Source organism: Spermophilus citellus (assembly GCF_964194105.1).
Source record: "Spermophilus citellus genome assembly, chromosome: 17".
NCBI lineage: Eukaryota > Metazoa > Chordata > Mammalia > Rodentia > Sciuridae > Spermophilus > Spermophilus citellus.
In genome coordinates, this window is record NC_138199.1 from 67,635,779 (window position 1) to 67,657,735 (window position 21,957).

A 21,957-nucleotide genomic window follows, 5' to 3' on the forward strand; every position below is an offset into this window, starting at 1 on the left:
CTGGGGATTACACCCAGGGGCTCACAAATATTAGGCAAGCACTCCACCACCAAGCTACATGCCCTGTCCTTATTTATTTGTTTGTTTTGAGACTGAGTTTTGCTAAGCTGCCCAGGCTGGCCTTGAACTTGGTGATCATTCCTCCTCAGCCTCATAAGTAGATGAAATTACAAACATGCCTGGGTTAAGTCCTAACATTTTCACTTTCTGATCTATTCACATCTCACATAACCAGTATTAGTACCTTAATTCAAGCTACCATAATCTCTTACTCAAATTGCTTCCAAAGCCCACTAAATGGTGGGCTCTCACTAGTCTTGACCTTCTACAACATACCCCATAATATAGCTCAGGCAGTTTTTTAAAGCATTACTCTCTTAAATAATTAATCTTCTTTGTTTAAAGACCTTTTAGTAGCTTCTACAATCTATGTCAGAATGGAGTATAAATTTCTTAAGACAACACTCAAGACCCTTCTTATCCTGGGACCTGCTAAGTCCTTGTTTCATGCCTTATCATTCTTTGTCCCTAAACTGATGTCCCTTAGGACACACAATATATTTCTTGTGTACTTTTGCTTTCACACTTCTGGGTTTTTGAACTTCCTATTACCTCTGTCTAGAATACTATTCCCACTGTAGTTTTCTTGTACCAGTTGCTCTTCAAATCTTCCCTGATTGCTTCACCACCTGATCCCTATCCTATAATCACAATGGTTTGTGCTTAAAATTCTCATAAATGCTACCAAAAACTCTGTCATTAACTGTGATATTGTAAAATGTTTGTTCTCTTCCCACAGTTCCTGAGGCAAAGCTTCTAAAACCCTTATAGACAGGAGCACTATGAGAATATTCTGTTTTAATATTTAATTTTCATCCCAGTTCCTGACATAAATCTCTTAAATCCTTTGGAATTTTCTGTGTGATAAGATAATCTTTTATTCTAATAAGGCAGCCTTGGTGAGTTCCTGATAAACCTCAGGATTGAGGCTGATTGCCAGGGCATGGACCATGTGATTACAGGGTTGGAATTTTCAGCCCTACTCCTTATATTTAGGCAGGCAAGAGAGGTTGAAAGTTGACTTGATCACTAGTGGCCAGTGATTTGACTAACAAAGCCTAAGTAATGAAGCTGCCATAGAAATTCAAAAGTAAAGCATCCAATAGCTTGCAAGTTGATGAATATATCCATGTGCCAAGAGGGTGGTACACCCCAACTCTATGGAAACTGTGTATCTCTTGACACAATATCTTAATATCTAAATTCCAAATAATATTTTTAGGTAACCTTAATTTTTTTCTATAATTAATGTAAAATATAATTATGCTTTATAAAAATATCAGTACCAGCAGGGCACAGTGACGCACACCTGTAATCCCTGCCGCTTGGGAGGCTGAGACAGAAGGATCTTGAGTTCAAAGCCAGCTTCAGCAAAAAGCAAGGTGCTAAGCAACTCAGTGAGACCCTGTCTCTAAATAAAATACAAAATAGGGCTGGGGATGAGGCTGAGTTCAATCCCTGGTACTACTCTCCCTACCCCCCCCCCAAAAAAAAAACACAAAACAAACAAATATATATATATATATATATATATATATATATATATGCGCGCGCACACACACACACACACACACACACATCCATGTATATCAGTAGCAAAATAATCTCCTTAATCCTCAAGCAAACTAATCCTGGGACTCTCAAATCTTGATTTAAACCATCCCTTACTTGAGTTTTAAAACTAGGAGATAGTACAGGATAAATTTCTACAAATTTTTGTCTACTATAATTGCTTGGTTTTTAATTTATATTTTATACACACAAACAATACACTTAAGAAATTTTATCTATATATGTGTTTGCTTACTTGAAAGAATGGGGTACTCCAGATCTGGATGGTTTCAGTCACATTTAAATGATAAAGATAGTAGTTACTAATGATATTCATCAATACAGGTAGAGAATAAACCATAGTACTGTTGAAAACAGCTGTAAAAACATAGTCCTATAATTTAAACAAAAAGTTATTGCATACTTTATATAAGTGGATAAATTATTGCTATGTGTCAAGCTTTTCTCACCAAGTAACCTAATTCTAATTAACTGTATAGAATGGATGCTTCAATAAATCATAGAAATAATACTCCATGATAGATACAGATAATAGAGCTGTGAATACAGCTAGGAATGGGCAGATATTTTGATATTTTAAATAAAAATAAAATTCCTTATTCCTTTTCATGTTGATCAGTCATCACAGCATAAAATATATCATAAACAAACAGCCAGTTATTTCTAAAAGTACATTCTAACTTCTAACTAATGAAGTCAATTTAACAAATAACTAATTTTAGGACTAATTTAATCCTTTATAACTTTTAAATGGGTAACGTTCACATGCATTAATCTTACCTTTTCTGAATACACCACATTTAAAGCTGCACTATGAGGAGCAGCAGAAACATAGTCACTGTCATTAAACATCGTCACCATTATGTTCCGGTAGGCAAAAAAGTTAGTAAGATCACTGATATCTGAGTCTGGTATTAGAAAACAAATAATAAGGAATCAGTTTAAAGAAGAAACAGCCACAGACTTTTAATAACATTGGAAACATCCCTGTCTTTTTAGAGAACTTTTTATCTTTATCAGCTAAGACATGATTAAGAACAGTAACTCTGGAGCCAGTTACTTGGATTCAAACCCCAATTGTACCACTTGCACTATTCTTAAAACAATTTACTGAATGCTCTGGACCTTAATTTCCTCTTTTGTAAAGTAAGGATAAAAAGCATATCAAACCCTCACATCCTGTGGTCATAGGAATTAAAGGACTGAAAATAAGCATAGGGCTTAGAACAGAACCTGGCACTTAGTAACTGCAAATTTAACCTATAGCTGCTGCTACAATTATTAAAAATAACAATGAAAAGCTACCTGGAATGCTCATATGAAATATGGTTAAACAGTAAAAAAAAACAATCTATTTGGCAATTATAGGCAACAAGATAACCTGCTAAGGTTAGAAAGGTATAAGATAGGGTATGGTAGCATTGTTCCCTTGGGAAATTTTGTGTGTTCTGGGCAGCCAGACAAGTTTTATAAATGCCAATTGACTTAACAATGTCAAAATATTCAAATCCATAATCAGCTCTCTATCTACATTCTCTAGATGGCCTGGAATCAAGGGAAATATTTTAATCCTGTTTAGGGTTTAAATATATGTTGACATGTCTGATGAATACATGTAGCACCTGCTCTATCATCACAAAAACCAGGATCCAAGGAAGGACAAATGTGACTTTAAGAGAAATTCATATCATTCAAAGCAAAATACAATCTGTAAATGAATAGTGTAATAAGGTGGATCAGATTCGGCACCAAACCACAAAGTCATACTGAATGGTGTTTTGGGATATAAAGTGACACTACCTTTACTTCTAACCTAGTGCCTTAATGCAACTCTTCTCTAAAGCTTGTCAGCAGGACTACATGTGTTGCAAAGAGAGCTATGCTGTAACTGAAGTAGCTTCAGTAGTTCCACCTGTGCTTTGCAAGGAGGTAAGAAATCATCCAATGACACAGACAATGCCCAGTGATTCCTAAAGGAAAAAGGTTTTTATTTTGGATCATCAATAGGACCTAGGAAAATACTGGATATATAGGCAAGAAACTCTCAAAATACTAAATGATGATGATGATATAATAATAATGGAAAAATGAAAGAAACAAACCTTGAAAAAACTAGAATTTCTAAACATCAGTGAAAATGAACTCAAAAAGAAAGCTAGTAACTGCAATTTACAATTCCCCAAACTTCAAAAAAATCATAATAATGGGGCTTCATGCACTAGTAGATTTTAGCTACAGAAAATTTATACTAAAATTGAAAACAAGAATTCTAAATGAAAGAAAAAAATTGCAAAACATAACATTTTCTATTTAAGAATAACTGTCTATCCTAAATACATCTTCCCAAGAAAGAATGAAACTTATGTAGTATACTTAGCAACAGATTATATTAGTACATGATTTAAAAAGTAATTTATAGTCTTTTGAAGACCCTTAGGACTATGTACACAGGAGATGTTGTAGGAACAACTGATCATACATGAATGAAATTTTGTATTAGGTTGTCATATTTTGAAGATCAGAATTCTATGTCCGTTTCGTTCTTATTTAAGCAACAAATGCTGGCGAGGATGCGGGGGAAAACGTATACACTCATACGCTGCTGGTGGGACTGCAAATTGGTGTAGCCAATTTGGAAAGCAGTAAGGAGATTCCTTAGAAAGCTGGGAATAGAACCACCATTTGATGAGCTATTCCTCTTCTCGGACTATACCCAAAAGACCTAAAAACAGCATACTACAGGGACACAGCCACATCAATGTTTATAGCAGCACAATTCACAATAGCTAGACTATGGAGCCAACCTAGATGCCCTTCAATGGATGAATGGATAAAAAAAAAATGTGGCATATATACACAATGGATATTACTCAGCACTAAAAAATAATAAGATCATGGCATTTGCAGGGAAATGGATGGCATTAGAGCAGATTATGCTAAGTGAAGTTAGCCAATCCCAAAAAACCAAATGCCAAATGTCTTCACTGATCTAAGGGGGGTGACTCAAAACGGGGAAGAGAGGAAGAGCATGGGAAGAATATTACCTTTACATAGGGAAGAGAGGTGGGAAGGAAAGGGAGAGAGAAAGGGAATTGCATGGATGGTGGAAGGAGACCTTCATTGTTATACAAAATACATCTATGAAGATGTGAGGGAAAAAAAAAAAGAATAGTGTTACCCTAGATTAGGTAGAGAGAAGTGAAGGGAGGTGAGGGGAGGGGTTGAGGAGATAGGAAGGATAGTAGAATGAAACAGACATTATTATTACTGTGTTTATATATGTGACTGCATGACCAATGTGATTCTGCAACCTGTATACTCAGAAAAATGAGAAATTATATCCCATCTGATTCAAATGTATGATATGTCAAGGTCATTGTACTGTCATGTGTAACTAATTAAAAATTTTTAAAAACTTTTCATTTTCAACAATTATGAAAGAATACCAACAGCAAATTCAAAAAACTCAACTACAAGTTTTAATATTTTCAACTACACATATTTATATTTATGTTTATTTGTCTTAGTTTTAACTAATTCTTCAAATAGTCCTCAAAGGATTGCTTAACATTCATAAACAGCATAATACTGTAACTCTTTCTAAAGAAAATTTCACCACTTCTCACCTTTATTTAGTTCACCATGAACTCTGAGGTAAAACATGATACTGAGAACAATGTTGCTACTCTTAAAAACAAAAAAACAAAAACAAAGGAATTTAATGATCATAAGCGGTATAGACTATTTTTAAAACTTTCAGTTTAAAATTTCATTTTAAGTATAATTGTAGTACATCACTCAGCATCTATAAAGTACTTTTTTTTTCTTGTGGATTCTGTGTAGATCATGCCTGTACCTTAATTATATTTCTAAAATCCACCCCTCAATTCCCGTTCCCTGGCCAACACACATTCACAGACCTTCACACACTCTCACCAGTGGAATTCTGAAGAAGCAGACTTGTTTTATATTTATGAGGTTTATCTCCAGGTTTTAGGAAATATAAGTCTGGAACAAGTTTGATGGGAACCACAGCATTTTTGAAAGAGTGATGTACAAAAAACATAAAAAGCTGAACTGCAAAAAAAATTAAAAGCAGAAGTAACCTGAAAGAGGAAAAAAAAAAAGAAAACAGCTTAAGGTATATTAATATGTAAATCTATTAAAAACTTCTTTAACATTTGTATTGATTTAAACCCCAGATGGTTAAAAATGAATCATTGAAAAAAATGAATAAAAGAAAACAAGAACAAAGAAAGAAATCTTTAAAAAAAAATTCTACTACCAAAAATTACCTTATGATAATGTTGTAGAGAAAGCTAATATTGAATGAAAAAATTACAAGTTATAAAAGTAGAAGCAAAGAGAGGACCAGGGTCACCCTTAAATTATTACAGGGTATGTAAACCTGTAGTTTTTTTCCCCACAAATATCTTCTGTTTTTATTTATTTATTTATATTTTATGTGGTGCTGAGTTGAACCCAGTGCCTCATGCATGCTAGTAGGCAAGCACTCTACCTCTGAGCCACAATCCGAGACCTAAACCTATAATTTTAATTGTTAAAGAATCTGACATTGCCACAAACATTTATGTTTCTATACTCCTGAAGGAACTACTTCCTGCCCTCTCTCTATCCTATCCATTTACTTTTCATATACTGGCAAAAATATTTAGGTACAAGGAAAAAAAAGTACAATGAAACTTTCATATTTTTTAATTTCCATTCTAATCACAATTTAATCACATTAACTGCTATTGTGTCTCTCAGGTGGCAAAGCAAGATACAATCTACTATAACACCCTCCTACCTGGAAGATAGCTCCTTCTCTACAAAGCATCTCTGTCTTAGCTAAGTGTCACTAGTGGCTGGAGAACTTAGATCATCACACTTAAATAAATTTATAATTTATAATTTTTAGATACCTCATAATTGTTTTTTAAAAATCATTCTTAAGTTGTCACAAAGCATTCTGCTTTTAAATCCAGCCCTATAAGAAGTTAATCGATATTTTAGATAAGAAAATAATTCATGAGAAAAAAATTCATGATCAAATACTATTTAGAATCTCCAGACTAAACAAAATTAAAGAAAACTTTTTTTTTAACCAAAGAACATCTCATATGTTCTTATACGCTGATGAACAACTTAATTGAGCAAATACAAGGTACAATATTTCCTAAATGTACTTGAGCATAGAACCCTGTTTTGAAATGAATGTTTGTGTCCCCTCAAATTTATATGCTGAAGCTCTAGCCCCTGAAGACAGGAACTCTGGAAGGTAATTCAGATTAGATGAAGTCATGAGAGGGTGTGTGCCTTATGATGGAATTAGTGTCTTATTGAAAAAAAAAAAAACAGCAAGAATAAGATCATTATGTGTTTGAAATAAGAGGGTTCATGCTAATGTGCTCACTTGCTTATTCTCTCCCCACAACCCCTCCACAAAAAGAAGTCATATGAGCACACAGTGAAATGGTGGCCTTGAAGAGTCTTTACCACACTGGCACTCAGTCTGGTCTCAGACATCTAGCCTCTAGAACTGTGAGGAAAAATAAATTTCTGCTTTTTAAGCCACCCAGTCTATGGTTTTTAATTATAATTATAACAATCTGAGCTAAGACTCTTATTGTTTTCCCAGGGGTATTTCATGAAAGTGGTGTTCAACTTAATAAATGGAAATGTGTTGATTTAAATAAATATTTTCTTTCAGTAACAGTAACAGGAATAAATCAAGATACTTGATTGACATTTGCTTAGTATAGAATAAATTCAGTCAAAAAGGCAAATATGGTCAGCATATTTCAAACACATAATAATCTTATTCTTGATGATTAAGTTTTATTCCTACTACCATTTTTGGATCTAACATGATAGAAGTACAGTGTATGAAAAAAGTTGATATTATTCAAAATAAGCCAATTTTTAGTACCCTTGAAAGAGGGTGCTGGGAGAGGTTAAAACTAAGCTGAGAAGATCTCATTTTGATCCCAGATCCACCAGTTACATAGCCTGTTTTACATTTCAGTTTCTTTATCTGATATATAACTATAAATCTTTTTACTTTCCCTAATGGGCTCAGTGGTGTACACCTGTAGTCCCAGCACTCATGAGGCTGATGTAAGAGGATTACTTGGGCCTAAGAATGTAAGATTCATCTTACACACAAAAAAACATTTCCTGCTATTTACAAAATAAGCATAAAAATTAACTAATGGATGAAACAAAAATGAAAAACATTTTTGTAAGCTAAAACTGAAGATACAATGACAATAATTCAAAGATTATATAATTACATAAGGTTACTTGTTACTTCCTCATTTTATAGAGGTGACAATAAATGTTAGTGCTAAAAAAAAAAAAAGTAAACCTCTAGGTGTTTTTCAAGAAATTACTATAAAATACATTTTTCTTCTCTGAAATTGTAAAATTATTTTAATCTTTCAAAACTATGTCTTACTTACAAATGTCAACATATAAAAACTTAATATTGTAAATCCAATTTGTATCCTTAAAAGGACAACTTCTCAGGCAGAAGAATGGTAATCATACTTACACTGATCTCAGTGATTTACTCTCACGCTTCAAGGTAAGAAAATGAAACTTTGCTATTGTAGACACTTGTTGTTTCCAAAGGCTCATGGTGCTCACTAGGGAAGCTTTGGTTTCAGAAAGAATAAGCAAGCTTTGTTCCATTTCATCAAAAGATTTTGAGTCCATTTCTTCCTCTGGTGGTTGCTGTGTAAAAACACTATAATCTATTTGCCAAACAAAAAGAAAATTTTGGTATATTCCTTTAATAAGATGTAAACTCTTTTGAAGCATATCAATTTAAAGAAGCACACATCTGGCAGTAAAATGGAATGCTCTTATATTTCGGCTCTATTAAAGCTAAACAGGTGTGAATATCTTATTACCCAGGAAGACTCCTTTAGGTATAAACTCAACAGAGGTATATGTAGAGGAGTCACCAAAACACATGCAGAAGATTTTTACTAATGCCCTATCAAGAATATCCTAAAACTAGAAAGTAGCCAATGTCTATCAACAAGTGAAGGAACAGTTGTAAATCATGCCTAGCACAAAATGATGTAAAACAACAAAAGCAAGCAAACAGTAAACCATGTGACATGGCTGACTCTTGCAGAAGTAATACTGAGTAGAAGAACCAGTTCAGAGTTTATTTTAACTTTTGAACTTCTCTGATTTCCATAGTTCAAAACTAGACTATATGCATGCTCATTCTTAAGATCATAGATATTTGAACTATTATGTGAACTTTTCCTTTCCTGACTACAACTTAACATCAAGCCCCCATCAAACCCTTGACTTCTCTCTTTTCTCTTTAACAGTCCTCTTCTGGCTTGGCTTTACTTTGCTATTAGTTTCATACACAGTTGATAGCCAAAATCTGCCCTTGAAGTTCATTTTCAGTCTTTGGAGAGTTATAAATACAGTACTTCAATATCATTTCCTGAAGCTCTGTGTAATTACAGCTGATAATAATCTGATATAACAGACATAATAAACTCAATAATGTGAATGAAGTATGCCATTTGGATTTACTTTTAATATTTACTTGCAATTACATTTAAACATTCCAAATATATTTGGAATAAAAATTTCTTTATGTATTTTATGTTGGAATCCTACCAATTAAATATAATTGGTTACTAATTTAATGGCAAGAATAAAATGGCACATTATTGATGATTGTTTATTTTAAATTCAAAAACACATTCAGGAGTTCAAATGTAGAAAGCCACTGATAACTAATGCAAATATTAAATAGTGTATACAAGTTAGAAACTACTTTGGGCAAATATATACATTTTTAAATTTAAACAATAATACAAAAAATGACATTAAATTACATCATACTAATTGTTTATAGTTGTTCAGCATACTAGCATTTATAATATTAATCAAAAAATTTCAGAGGATTTGTTTCATTTTTAGTTATTTCATTCCATTAAGGCCATCAGACTTTCAGTAAAAAAGTTTTATCTGAACTCTTCCACAATTTGTGAAGATAAATAAAAAGAATGCCAACTTTATCATTTCAAATGTTCAAAAGAAGGAAAAACTACAAAATCCATATAATAACATTGCAGATCACTCTTCTTGGACGCGAACATAAAAACATTCGTAATAGGGAGACGGGAAGATGGCGGCGAATGGAGTGCATCACCCCGTGTACCGCGTCATTGCGCGGGTGAATGACTAGTTAGAACAGCCAAAAGCTACCTTGTTAGGAATTTCCAGCAAAATTGGGGTGCACCAAAACCTAGAGGAAGGATTTCCATCGCTCAAAGATCGGTTACTGGGGCCCAACCGCGAGTGAACTGTCCACCCGGAGATTCAAGCTGTTTATTCAGCGGCCCACCCCACTGATAGAGACTGTGGAGCACTGGGAAACGGCGTCCCTAGAAACGGGGAGCTAGCAACACAGAGAAACAGTGCTGCAGATTCTGTGGGCTCCTGCGGGCTGTGCCCTCACTGTGCTTCGGGCTGAGTTCTGGGTTTGAGATGGGAGAAGGAAGCAGTCGAGTTCTGTCCTCCACACCCTTCAGCCCACGGAGGAAGCCAGTGGCCACCATCTTGGAGAGCTGACATCACCATCGCCAGTTTTCAACAGATTGCAGCTCATTCAGCAATAGAACAGGTCTGTGTCATTTAGACCATCTCCCATGCAGCGGAGAAATCACATAAAATCTCTCCCCAGCTTTCCAGGGCCGTGATTAATAGAGTGAGCGTGAATAGAGGCGTGGGGAAAGGTAAAGGCACCTGACCTCCAACTCCCCCCTCCCACCAGCGGCAAAAACAAAACCTATCCCGCCAGCTCTCGGAGGGGGGGCTAGCAGAGGAAATCTAAACAATAAGGTGCCGGTTCCCAAAAGCCACGCTCCACGTCCAGGAAACTGTAGGCACAGAGTGTACCTTGAACTGCTAAGAGGTATCACACTGGGAAAGGCCTGGCTGACAGGAGAAGCCAGGGAACTAGAAACCAGGAATAAACCTAAGCTAACAGGTGTTGGGGGGGGGGGAGGAAGGGGGGAGTGGCCTCACACGGATTGTTTCCTACAGCTGGAGGGCAAACTCTTGGCCGGGAAGGCACAGCATCACCTACTGGAAACAAAGAAAATAGAAGCCTAACAGTGTCCCTTTTTTCTTTTTTTTTTTTTTAATTTTTTAATTTAAATTTTTTTCTTTTCTATAATTATATTATTGTTTTTTTAAATGTAATTTTTATTTTACTGCATTTTATTATTTTTTTTAATTATAATTTCTTTTTCTTTTCTATTCTTTTCTCTTTCTTTCCTCTCTCCCTCTCTCTTTCTTGGTTTGCTTCCTTACCTTTTCCCCATCTTTCCTCTTAAGCATGACCACCCAGATTACGTACAACTTACTAAATACAAATAGATGAATACTAGGAATTGGTCCATAGTCTGCCTAAGCCCTTAACTACCCCCAAGTACTCCTGTCTATTCTCTTGTTAATATTCTCTTGCATTTGAGCAACCCCCCAAAGAAGCTAACATATACTAACCTCCATACCATCAAATCGCCTGACCTCAACTTAAAATCCTAAGTTCAAACCTCAATTCTATATATGCCATCAAATTCTGTAGGCCTTTAATGAAACTAATGAATTTACCTTAAATCATAATTAAATCCAACATCTCTAAACATTGTCTCCCAACACAAAGGAGAGATATTGGAACTATAAAAACCAAAACAAATTAAAAGAAGAAAACAGAAACATAGCAGTCAAACAGAGTTGGAAAGTAACGTGAGCACCATGAAAATACAAGGGAAAAAAGGATTACAAACAATGCAGGACAACTTAAATCCACAGGAGAACCTAGAGGCATCAGAAAAATGGAGAGAGAAAGAACTCAAGGCATACCTAACTCACATGGAATGGAATCTTAGAGAAGACATTAGACAGCAAGTCCAAACAATGAAAGTATACTTTGAAAACGAATTACATAGGCAAATTCAAATGGCAAAGAATGAGCTCTACCAGGAGATAGAGATTTAAAAAAAAATCAAACAGTAATCCTAGAAATGCAGGAAACCATAAACCAAATTAAAAACTCAAACGAGAATATTACAAATAGACTAGATCAAATAGAAGTCAGAACATCAGATAATGAAGACAAAGTTTATCAACTTGAAAAGAATATAGTCAACACAGAAAGGATGCTAAGAAATCACCAGCAATCTATCCAAGAGATATGGGATGTCATAAAAAAAACAAACTTGAGAGTCATCGGGATAGAAGAAGGTATAGAGGTTCAAACCAAAGAAATGAACAATCTATTGAATGAAATAATCCTAGAAAAATTCCCAGATATGAAAGATGGAATGGATTGCCAAATCCTGGAAGCCTACAGGACCCCAAACATACAAAACCATAATAGACCAACTCCAAGACACATAATTATGAAGATATCCAACATACAGAACAAGGACAGAATATTAAAAGCTACAAGAGAAAGAAGGCAGATTACATTAAGGGGTAAACCAATTAGGTTAACAGCTGATTTTTCATCACAGACGTTGAAAACAAGAAGATCCTGGAACAATGTATTTCAAACGCTGAAAAATAATGGATTCCAACCAAGAATACTGTATCCAGCAAAATTAAGCTTCAGATTTGAGAATGAAATTAAAATATTTCACAATAAACAAAAGTTAAAAGAATTCGCAGCCAGAAAGCCAGCACTGCAAGGCATTTTGAGCAAAACACTATAAGAAGAGGAATTGAAAAACAGCACCCAAAACTAACAGTGGGAGGTAACTCAGTAAGGGGAAGAAAAAAAAGAACCAAAAAGGAAAAAGGAGCTATATTAAAATAAATAAATAAATACGCATGACTGGAAGTACAAACAAATACATCAATAGTAACCTTAAACGTTAATGGCTTAAATTCACCAATCAAGAGACAAAGGCTAGTAACCTGGATTAAAAAAACAAATCCAACAATATACTGCCTTCAGGAGACTCATACAATAGGAACAGACATACACAGGTTGAAAGTGAAAGGTTGGGACAAATCATACCACTCACATGGTCCTCAGAAGCAAGCAGGAGTGGCCATACTCATATCAAATAAAATCAACTTCAAACCTAAGTTAATCAAAAGGGATAAAGAAGGACACTATATACTGTTAAAAGGAACCACCCAACAACAAGACATAACAATTATCAATACGTATGCACCAAACAATGGTGCTGCAATGTTCATAAAACAAACTCTCCTCAACTTCAAGAGTCAAATAGACCACAACACAATAATTATGGGTGACTTCAACACACCGCTCTCTCCATTGGACAGATTCACCAGACAAAAGCTGAATAAAGAAACTATAGAACTCAATAACACAATCAATAACCTAGACTTAACCGACATATATAGAATATATCAACCATCATCAAGTGGATACATGTTCTTCTCAGCAGCACATGGATCCTTCTCAAAGATAGACCATATATTATGCTATAGGGCAACTCTTAGTAAATATAAAGGTGTGGAGATAATACCATGCATCTTATCTGATCATAATGGAATTAAACTGGAAATCAATGATAAAAGAAGGAAGGAAAAATCCTACATCACATGGAAAATGAACAATATGTTACTGAATGATCAATGGGTTACAGAAGACATAGAGGAGGAAATCAAAAAATTCTTAGAGATAAATGAAAATACAGACACAACATATCGGAATCTATGGGACACAATGAAAGAGTTTTAAGAGGGAAATTCATTGCATGGAGTTCATTCCTCAATAAAAGAAAAAACCAACAAATAAATGAACTCACACTTCATCTCAAAACCCTAGAAAAGGAAGAGCAAAACAACAGCAAATGTAGTAGAAGACAAGAAATAATTAAAATCAGAGTGGAAAACAACAAAATTGAAACAAAAAAAAAAACACTGAAAAAATTGATAAAACTAAAAGTTGGTTCTTCAAAAAAATAAACAAGATCAACAGACCCTTAGCCATGCTAACGAAGAGAAGAAGAGAGAGAACTCAAATTACTAACATACGGGATGAAAAAGGCAATATCACAACGGACACTACAGAAATACAGAAGATAATTAGAAATTATCTTGAAGCCCTATATTCCAATAAAACAGAAGATAGTGAAGATATCGATAAATTTCTTAAGTCATATGATTTGCCCAGATTGCGTCAGGAATATACACACAATTTAAACAAACCAATAACAAAGGAGGAAATAGAAGAAGCCATCAAAAGACTACCAACCAAGAAAAGCCCTGGACCGGATGAATATACAGTGGAGTTTTACAAAACCTTCAAAGAAGAATTAATACCAATACTTTTCAAGTTATTTCAAGAAATAGAAAAAGAAGGAGATCTTCCAAATTCATTCTATGAGGCCAACATCACCCTGATCCCGAAACCAAAGACACTTCAAAGAAAGAAAACTACAGACCAATATCTCTAATGAACTTAGATGCAAAAATCCTCAATAAAATCCTGGCAAATCGAATACAAAAGCATATCAAAAAAATTGTGCACCATGATCAAGTAGGATTCATCCCTGGGATGCAAGGCTGGTTCAATATATGGAAATCAATAAATGTTATTCACCACATCAATAGACTTCACGATAAGAACCACATGATCATCTCGATAGATATAGAAAAAGCATTCGACAAAGTACAACATCCCATTATGTTCAAAACACTAGAAAAACTAGGGATAACAGGAACTTACCTTGACATTGTAAAAGCTATCTATGCTAAGCCTCAGGCTAGCATCATTCTGAATGGAGAAAAATTGAAGGCATTCCCTCTAAAATCTGGAACAGACAGGGATGCCCTCTCTCACCACTTCTATTCAATTTAGTTCTTGAAATACTAGCCAGAGCAATTAGACAGACAAAAGAAATTAAAGGCATAAAAATAGGAAAAGAAGAACTTAAATTATCACTATTTGCAGATGATATGATACTATATCTAACAGACCCAAAAGGGTCTACAAAGAAACTACTAGAACTAATAAATGAATTCAGCAAAGTGGCAGGATATAAAATCAACATGCATAAATCAAAGGCATTCCTTCTGAAATGGAAATGAGGAAAAACACCCCATTCACAATATCCTCAAAAAAAAAAATAAATAAATAAACTACTTGGGAATCAACCTAACAAAAAAGAGGTGAAAGATTTATACAATGAAAACTACAGAACCCTAAAGAGAAAAATAGAAGATCTTAGAAGATGGAAAAATATACCCTGTTCATGCATAGGCAGAACTAACATCATCAAAATGGCGATATTACCGAAAGTTCTCTGTAGGTTCAATGCAATGCCAATCAAAATCCCAACGACATTTCTTGTAGAAATAGATAAAGCAATCATGAAATTCATATTGAAAAAAAAAAGACCCAGAATAGCAAAAGCAATTCTAAGCAGGAAGTGTGAGTCAGGCGGTATAGCGATACCAGATTTCGAACTATATTACAGAGCAATAGTGACAAAAACAGCATGGTACTGGTACCAAAACAGGTGGGTGGATCAATGGTACAGAATAGAGGACACAGAGACCAATCCACAAAATCACAACTTTCTTATATTTGATAAAGGGGCTAAAAACATGCAATGGAGGAAGGATAGTATCTTCAACAAATGGTGCTGGGAAAACTGGAAATCCATATGCAACAAAATGAAACTGAATCCCTTTCTCTCGCCATGCACAAAAGTTAACTCAAAAATGGATCAAAGAGCTTGATATCAAATCAGAGACTCTGCACCTGATAGAAGAAAAAGTTGGTTCCGATCTACATATTGTTGTGTTGGGCTCCAAATTCCTTAAAAGGACACCCATAGCACAAGAGTTAATAACTAGAATCAACAAATGGGACTTATTTAAACTAAAAAGTTTTTTCTCAGCAAGAGAAACAATAAGAGAGGTAAATAGGGAGCCTACATCCTGGGAACAAATTTTTACTCCTCACACTTCAGATAGAGCCCTAATATCCAGAGTATACAAAGAACTCAAAAAATTAAACAATAAGAAAACAAATAACCCAATCAACAAATGGGCCAAAGACCTGAACAGACTTCTCAGAAGAGGACATACAACCAATCAACAAGTACATGAAAAAATGCTCACCATCTCTAGCAGTCAGAGAAATGCAAATCAAAACCACCCTAAGATACCATCTCACTCCAGTAAGATTGGCAGCCACTATGAAGTCAAACAACAAGTGCTGGCGAGGATGTGGGGAAAAGGGTACACTTGTACATTGTTGGTGGGACTGCAAATTGGTTTGGCCAATTTGGAAAGCAGTATGGAGATTCCTGGGAAAGCTGGGAATGGAACCACCATTTGACCCAGCTATTGCCCTTCTCGGACTATTCCCTGAAGACCTTAAAAGAGCGTACTACAGGGATACTGCCACATCGATGTTCATAGCAGCACAATTCACAATAGCTAGACTGTGGAACCAACCCAGATGCCCTTCAATAGATGAATGGATTAAAAAATGTGGCATTTATACACAATGGAGTATTAGGCAGCACTAAAAAATGACAAAATCATGGAATTTGCAGGGAAATGGATGGCATTAGAGCAGATTATGCTAAGTGAAGCTAGCCAATCCCTAAAAAACAAATGCCAAGTGTCTTCTTTGATATAATGAGAGCAACTAAGAACAGAGCAGGGAGGAAGAGCAGGAAGAAAAGATTAACATTAAACAGAGACATGAGGTGGGAGGGAAAGGGAGAGAAAAGGGAAATTGCATGGAAATGGAATGAGACCCTCATTGTTATACAAAATTACACATAAGAGGTTATGAGGGGAATGGGAAAAAAAAAAACAAGGAGAGAAATGAATTACATTAGATGGGGTAGAGAGAGAAGATGGGAGGGGAGAGGAGGGGGGATAGTAGACGATAGGAAAGGTAGCAGAATACAACAGTCAATAAAATGTGGATGTGTAACCGATGTGATTCTGCAATCTGTATTTGGGGTAAAAATGGGAGTTTATAACCCACTTGAATCTAATATATGAAATATGATATGTCAAGAGCTTTGTAATGTTTTGAACAACCAATTAAAAAAAAAATTTTAAATAAATAAATAAATAAATTCGTAATAAAATACTAGCAAATCATATACAAAAACATTAAAAATACAGTGCACAATGATCAAGTGGGGTTCATTCCAGGGATGCAAGGTTGTTTCAACACATGGAAATCAATAAATGTAATTCACCACATCAATAGACTTAAAGACAAGAATCACATGATTATCTCAATAGATGCAGAGAAAGCATTTAACAAAATATAGCATACATTCATGTTCAAAACACTAGAAAAATGAGGGATAGTAGAAACATACCTTAACATTGTAAAAGCTATATACATTAAACCAAGGCCAAGATCATTCTAATTGGAGAAAACCTGAAAGCATTCCCTCTAAAATTGAAATAAAACAGGCATGCCCTCTTTCACCACTTCTATTCAACAGTTCTTTAAACTCTAGTCAGAGAAATTAGGCAAAATTAAAGGGATACAAACAGAAAAAAAAAAGAAAAAGAAAAAGAAAAAAAAGGGCTCAAACTATCCCCATTTACTGACAACATGATTGTATATTTTGAAGACCCCCTGCAAAATGTACTAGATAGCTTCTAGAATTCATAAACAAATTCAGCAAAGTAGCAAGATATAATATAAACACCTATAAATCAATTGTATTCCTATATACCAATGATGAATCAGCTGAAAGACAAATTAACAAAATTATCCCACTCACAATAGCCTCAAAATAAAATAAAATAAAATACATGGGAATCAATCTAACAAAAGAGGTAAAAGACCCCTACAATGAAAACTACAGAATACTAAAAAAAGAAATTGAAGACCTTAGTAGATGGAAAGTTCTCACTTGTTCTTGTAGAGGTAGAATGAATATTGTCCAAATGGCCATACTACCAAAAGCATTATACAGATTAATGTAATTGCCATTAAAATTCCAATGATGTTCTTCATAGAAATAGAAAAAGCAGTCTTGAAATTAATTTCGAAAAATAAGAGGCCCAGAATAGCCAAAGCAATCCTTAGCGAGAAGAGCAAGGCAGGAGGCATCACAATACCAGACCTTAAATTATACTAGAGAGCTATATGAACATAAATAGCATCGTACTGACATCAAAACAGACATGAAGACCAATGAAACAGAATAGAAGACACAGAGACAAACCCACATAGATTTAATTATCTCATCCTGGACAAACACAACATAAGCATACATTGGAGGAAAGATAGCCTATTAAACATATAGTGCTGGGAAAATTGGAAATCCATATGTAGCAGAATGAAATTGAATCCTATCTCTTATCCTGCATAAAACTCAATTTAAAAATGGATCAAGGGCCTAAGCATTAGACCAGAGACCCGGCACCTACTAGAAGAAAATGTAGGCCCAACTCTCCATCATGTCAGCTTAGGAACCAACTTCCTCCACAAAACTCCTAAGTGCAAAAAAGTAAAATCAAGAATCAATAAATGGGATGACATCAAACTAAGAAGCTTCTTCACAGCAAGGAAATGATCAAGAAAGAACATAAACAGAGAGCCTACAGAATGGAAGAAGATCTTTTCTACCTGCACCTCAGATAGAAGATTAATCTTCAGTACATATAAAGAACTCAAAAAAAATTTAGCACCAAAAAAATCCAATCAATAAATGGGAAAAGGAACTAAACAGACACCTCACAGAAGAAGAAATACTAATGATCAACAAATATATGAAAAAATGTTCAACTACCCTAGCAATTAGAGAACTGCAAATTAAAACTACATTGAGATTTCATCTCACTCTAGTCATAATGCTCATTAAAAAAGAATTCAAGTAACAATAAATGTTGGTGAGAATGTGGGGGGGGAGGTTGAGTTATACATTGCTGGTGGGATTACAAACTGGTGCAATTACTCTGGAAAGCAGGATAGAGATTCCTTGGAATGGAACCACCATTTGACCCAGTGATCCCATTCCTTAGTATATACCCAAAGGACTTTTTAAAAAGGCATACTGCAGTGACACAGTCACATCAATGTTTAAAGAAGCTCAATTCACACTAACTAAACTATGGAACCAACGTAGGTGCACTTCAATAGAGGAATGGATAAAGAAAATGTGATACATTTATACGATGAAATATTACTACACCATAAAAATGAATGACTTTATGACTTTTGCTGGTAAATGTATACATCTGGAGACTATAATGCTAACTGAAATAAGCCAATCCCCAAAAAACAAAGGCTGAATGTTCTCTCTGAAATAAGAATGATAATACACAATAAGGCAGTGAGGAACAGAAGTTCACTAGACAAAAGGGAATGAAGGAAAGGGAGAAGGATGGGAATAGGAAAGACAGTGGAACGAATCTGAGATAACTTTCCTATGTTCGTGTATGAATACACCACCAGTAAAATGCCACATTGCACACGACCACAAGAATGGGTTCCTAATTAGAATAGACTTATCCTAATAAGTCTTATTAGAATATACACTCTACTGTCATGTATAGCTAAAAAGAAAAAAAAAGAAAAAAACTCTTGCTAGTTTCACATTATACTAAGAAAACAATATTCTTTTCCAGATGTTCAAAGGCAAAATATAATTTGATTAACTGCATTAGTGTGACTTCACTGTGTGTCACCCTCCATGGCTCCAGCCAAGGTGGTTCTTTTTTCTCTCAAAGACATTCAACTCATTACTCAGTTAATATCTCTGCAGTAGGAATTTTCTTTATCTGCAAAGTTTGGGCCAAAAATTCTTGCATACCTGATTTGTCATGATATCCAGGCTTCAACTCAAATATCTTCTCAACTAAGTCTTCCTAATGCAATCTAAGTTCACTACTTCCCTCATAACTACTATTACCACCAGTAAATACTTCAATTGCTTACCTTTTTTTCTGTCCTTCCTTCCCTAAAATAGTATAAACTTCACATGCTTAAATAATTATTTGCTTTATTAACAATCTACCTGGCTCATTATCTGAAATGATTTTTAGTTCTGCTTTTACCTGCTTGGTCAATTTCTGCTTCAACTTCCAGCTTTAAGAATACATCTTCCAAAGTTGTCATGGATACACCATAAGAAATAACACCCAAATTTGAATGAATGTCGAGAGCAGAAAACAAACCTAAAAGAAAACCAATGATAGAATGGAATATACTTAAGTATGCTATCATGAGTTATTCTAAAATATCATTTAAACATAGAACATGACTAAGTTTACTCAGCTACCACAGCAGTTCTCAAACTTTTGGGTGTCAGGACACTTAAATTGCTAAAGACCTCAAAGAAATTTTGTTTATGGGCTACAGGCATTAGATACATATCATAAGTTTAAACAAAGAATTATTTTATACTATTTAAAATTGAGAATGTTAACTATATTAAAATTGAAACAATATATATATAAACAAATAATTTAAATATTCATTATAATAAAATAAGAAAAAATTATATCCTAATATAATTTTATTTTAAAAACTATTTTGGGTTGGGGATGTGGCTCAAGCGGTAGGTAACATGCTCGCCTGACATGCGCGGGGTACTGGGTTCAATCCTCAGCACCACATAAAAATAAAATAAAGATGTTGTGTCCACTGAAAACTGAAAATAAATATTAAAAATTTCTCTCTCTCTCTTCTCTCTCTCTCTAAAAAAAACAAACTATTTTTTCAGGAAAAAAGATTAGTGAAGAGAGGACATTGTCTTCTCCCTTAAATGTATGTCATAGCAGAAGCAGATGGGTTCTTATATGTTTTTACATTCAATCTTCTATGATAGCACACGTCGTGATGTCTCTGCAAAACACTATACAGGAGAATCTGAGGGTCAAAAAGGAAAATATCACCTTAGTATTATTAGAAAAAAGGGTTGACTGCATAAAGTGTCTCAAGAGGTCTTCTAGTCCATCCCCTTGGAGTTCCCAGAAGAGACTTTTGAAATAGTGTGATAATTTATTAAAGAAAATCGAGAGGCAACAAAGTGAAAGACATGAGTCCTGGAACCAGTCAGCCTTGGGTTTATAATTAAGCTCCACCACTTTCCATCTGGGTTACTCTGGGCAAGTTCCCTAAATCTCTCTGTGCTTCAGTTTCCTTGTTTGTGAAATGGAAGCAACAGCAGTATTAATCTCATGAACTTCTTAAAATATCAGGATGACTAAACAGATTGTAAAAGGCATAGATTGACATCTGACACAGACAAGCTCTATATAAATGTTATTAAAGAATAGGAAATAGGTTTAAAAGGACAGGTTGTTATGCAAAACACACTAAACTGGCACATTTTCATCAATAAAGTTAATTAGTGATTTATTATTTTCTATAATAGTTTGATTTGAAAGAAATAAAACTATTATAGAAAATGTTTTTTCTAATTATGAAATGAATACTATGGGAATTTTGTATAACATACCTATATCAGTAAGATACTTTTGGCCATAAACATGTCTCTTAAACAGAATAAGAAGACTGAGTTTAAGTTCTTTATTATAAAGTTGAAAAATAATGCCTAAATTAAAATAATTATAATGTTAATACTTCATTAAAATAATTACCATATCATTCATTATGAAATTAGAAAATGATTTGAGAACATATACAAAGAAATCCACATACACACCATGCACATACATGCACATATGCCTTATTCCCACCCAGGAAGCCAATAAGCAAACTTTGAGCAATTCATTTTTTTCTTGACAATAAAGTAAACATAATTATTTGTATATTTTTCTTACATTAAGTATTTTAAGTGAACACTAGTTATGGTTTCCCACATACAGTTTGTAAAACACATACCTATGAGCAAGCACACATAAATTAACATGTAGTATTTCATGATTTCAAAAACAATATAACTTTGGCTACCTGGGAACATGGAAATATTATACAAAGAATTAAATAAAAACAGGAAATCAGGAAAAAACTATTCCTAATACAAAATCTCTGTTCAACAAGCAAGAAATTGAGAGAAATACCTGAAAATTTGTCCATGTCTTTGAAAGGCAAGCTGTACACAAGCTGTTGGTCATTCTGTTGTAGTAAAGTAGCCCCAGGGATATGCTGTCTAACCAATGAAGTAAGAGACTCCGTGGCACAATATCTGTCTATGTACATGCTAGAAAACCAAAAGTCACAGTTTTTATGGTTGTTCAATAAACAGCCAAAAATAAAATCTGAAGACTTTAAATTTAGCCTTATAAAAGATGGTTAAGGCATACTATGGCAATCCCTAAAAATAATAACAGTAGATG

At 34.3% G+C, this 21,957-nt stretch overlaps 1 protein-coding gene across 3 annotated transcripts in view; it reads right to left on the bottom strand.

The window, feature by feature from the left end:
- Positions 1-21,957, bottom strand: part of ABCA5 (ATP binding cassette subfamily A member 5) — an 87,047-nt gene that overhangs the window by 28,400 nt on the left and 36,690 nt on the right. For all 3 annotated transcript variants that reach the window (XM_081271913.1, XM_081271914.1, XM_081271915.1), the window contains exons 18-23: positions 21,682-21,821; positions 19,711-19,830; positions 8,189-8,390; positions 5,569-5,738; positions 2,413-2,540; positions 1,868-2,005 (exon numbers count right to left, since the gene is read on the bottom strand). In XM_081271913.1, the coding sequence (XP_081128039.1) occupies positions 1,868-2,005; positions 2,413-2,540; positions 5,569-5,738; positions 8,189-8,390; positions 19,711-19,830; positions 21,682-21,821 (898 nt within the window). The remainder of the gene's footprint in view (positions 1-1,867; positions 2,006-2,412; positions 2,541-5,568; positions 5,739-8,188; positions 8,391-19,710; positions 19,831-21,681; positions 21,822-21,957) is intronic.